Below are 3212 nucleotides of genomic sequence, written 5' to 3'. Positions count from 1 at the left end.
GCCAAGTGAGATCGTTGCCAGTGCCCCTGGACTGGCTCTTGTGCGTGTGGCACATAAGATGTACCATCCTGAGCGTGACCATTGCCAGTACCGCCTGACTGGCCTTGTAAGGTTTTCGAGCGAGATCGTTGCCAGTGCCCCTGGACTGGCTCTTGTGCGGGTGGCACATAAAAGACACCATTTCGAGTCTGGTGTAGCCATCCGGTTGCACCAGTCCTCAGTCAAATCGCCCAACCCATGCTAGCATGGAAAGCGGACGTTAAATGATGATGATGATGATGATGATATATATGTATATATATATTGACTCATACATGAAATATTTTATTTTCACAGAGATTCACAGAGTTACACAGCATGCCTGAAGTTTGCTACAAAGATTCTGCTGGATGTCAATTACTCAGCTATGATTACAATGAATTTTTGGTGCCATCATTTCCAAATATTCAAGAAAATATGGACAGACTTCCAGACATGCCAGTAAGAGATGATGATGTTTTACTTCTAGGCTATTTTAAAGCTGGTAGGTATTCTTTTATCAAGAAGGACATCCCACAATCATACGTGTTTCTTTCTTTAGTCAACTATTTCTGCTATTATCACAGCTCTCAGGCATAGGTAGAAACTCCATAAGATGTACCCAACGTAAGCTATGAACACATAAGAGGTGCAGCAATATCAAAGGAAGGTTAAATGGGAAAATAGTTTTTGTGTGTGGCAGATGCACAGGGGCAATGCATACTGAAGATGTATAGAAAACAGATTCCATTACATGCCAGGGGGAAAAACCAGAAATAGTTGATAACTTCCATTAACTAGGTGAGCAAGTCAGTAGCGGAGGTGGATGCTCTAAGAGTGTAGCTGCTAGAATAAGAATAGCCTAGGCAAAGTTCAGGGAGCTCCTACCCATACTGGTAACAAAGGGCCCCTCGCTTAGAGTGAAAGGTAGACTGTATGATGCATGTGTGTGAACAGCCATGCTACACGGCAGTGAAACATGGGCTGTGACTGCTGAGGACATGCATAGGCTTCAAAGAAATGAAGCTAGTATGCTCCGCTGGATGTGTAATGTCAGTGTGCATACACGATAGATTGTAAGCACCCTGAGAGAAAAGTTGGACATAAGAAGCATCAAATGTGGTGTGTGAGAGAGATGACTGCGCTGGCATGGTTATATGTTGTGTATGGATGAAGATAGCTGTGTGAAGAAATGTTACACCATAACAGTGGAAGGAGCCTGTGGAAGTGGTAGACCTAGAAAGATGTGATGAGGTGGTGAAGCACGACCTTCAAATGCTGGGCCTCACAGAGGCAATGACAAGCAACGGAGATCTTTGGAGATATGCTGTGATTGAGAAGACCCAGTGAGTCAAGTGAGAATCGTAGCTATGGCTGATGCCAGTGTCACATAACTGGTCCATTTAAAAGTACCTTTCAACTGTCGGGCAATATGCCGTGCTTGAAAAGATGTGTTGAGTCAAGTGAAATTGTAGTCGTGACCAATGCTAGTGCCGCCTAACTGGCACCCATGCTGGTGGCATGTAAAAAGAACCATTTGAATGTGATCTATGCCAGTGCTGCCTGACTGGCTCCTGTGCTGGTGGCACATAAAAAGCACCGTTTGAGCATGGTTGATGCCAGTGCCACCTGACTGGCTCCCATGCTGGTAGCACATAAAGAGCACCCACTACACTCTAGGAGTGGTTGGCATTAGGAAGGGCATCCAGCTGTAGAAACCTTGCCAGATCAGACTGGAGCCTGGTGCAGCCTCCTGGCTTGCCAGTCCTCAGTCAAACTGTCCAAACCATGCTTGCATGGAAGGCAGACATTAAACGGTAATGAGGATGATGATATGTATATATGTATACAGTAATGCCTTGATAGACAAGTTAATTTGTGCCTGGAGACTGCTCATAAAGTGAAAATTCATAAAGCAGAGCAATAATTTCCCATAGGAGCAATTTTATAAATCATTCACAGAAAAATATTTTACCTATAAAATTTATAATACTCATAAAGTAATGAAAATGTCAAGATCATTTATAGTAAAAAATATTCTTCTCTACTCTAGGCACAAGGCCTAAAATTTTTAGAGAGGTGGGGACAGTCGATTAGATCAACCCAGTATGCAGCTACTACTTAATTTATCGACCCCAAAAGGTTGAAAGGCAAAGTCGAGCTTGGCAGAATTTGTACTCAGAACGTAAAGACAGACGAAATACCGCTAAGCATTTCGCCCAGCATGCTAACGTTTCTGCCAGCTTGCTGTCTTTTATAGTAAAAAACATTATTATTATAATCATTTTCTAAATCACTTTTAGATGCACTAGACTCACACACACACCATGACTTGTAGATGCAATCACTGATTCACAAGCTCTCATAGACAAACTTATAGATTTCTTTTTAAAAAACATGTCTAGAGTTGTTTGCTTAGAAGAAGCTTTGTTTTGCTCTCTGTAAATTTCTCAATAATATGCAAAAGCATTTGTAATGGTAGTGTTATGAGGACCAAAGAATTGAAGTATTTTGAATTGCAAGACAGTTTGTGACTGAAAATTGTGATGTCATAGGAGGGAAATGTGTCCGCATGGATGATAGTGCACTTGCATTTAGTGATTCTGCAAAGAAAGAGGCTTGGATATGCCATTATGAAAGGCTGCTGAATGTAGAGAATGAATGGGAGGAGGAGAGCCTGCTAAATGTTGACCCAATTGAGGGACTGGCTACCCAAATTGGCAGTTCCATGGTAGATAAAGCAATTAAGGAAATGAGAACAGGGAAAGCCCCTGGTCCATCAGGAATCACTGCTGAGATGCTTAAAATATCTGGCAGTGTGGGTTATGGTCTAGTCACCCATATTGTAAAGCAGGTAGCTCATGAAGGAGTCATACCCAATGAATAGTGTAGCAGCACCATAGTCAACTGCTACAAAGGTAAAGGTGATGCCTTAGATGGAAATAATTACAGAGGTATCAAATTGTTGGATCAGGTGATGAAAGTCACGGGGAGAGTCATAGCCCAGCTAATTAGGAAGAGAGTTAGTCTAGATGAGATGCAGTTTGGTTTTGTGCCAGGGATAAGTACCACTGATGCTATATTTCTGGTAAGACAGCTGCAGGAGAAATACATAGCCAAAGATAAACTTCTGTACTTGGCCTTTGTTGACTTAGAGAAAGCCTTTGACTGGATCCCCTAATCCCTTATCTGGT

At 42.2% G+C, this 3212-nt stretch overlaps 1 protein-coding gene across 1 annotated transcript in view; it reads left to right on the top strand.

The window, feature by feature from the left end:
• LOC106879578 (sulfotransferase 1B1) overlaps positions 1-3212 on the top strand; it is an 18222-nt gene that overhangs the window by 2968 nt on the left and 12042 nt on the right. The window contains exon 2 of the mRNA XM_014929212.2: positions 337-523. Within this exon, the coding sequence (XP_014784698.1) occupies positions 358-523 (166 nt within the window). The 5' untranslated portion in view covers positions 337-357. The remainder of the gene's footprint in view (positions 1-336; positions 524-3212) is intronic.

Source organism: Octopus bimaculoides, chromosome 8 (genome assembly GCF_001194135.2).
Source record: "Octopus bimaculoides isolate UCB-OBI-ISO-001 chromosome 8, ASM119413v2, whole genome shotgun sequence".
Taxonomy (NCBI): domain Eukaryota; kingdom Metazoa; phylum Mollusca; class Cephalopoda; order Octopoda; family Octopodidae; genus Octopus; species Octopus bimaculoides.
This window is presented reverse-complemented; position numbering and strand designations above follow the sequence as displayed.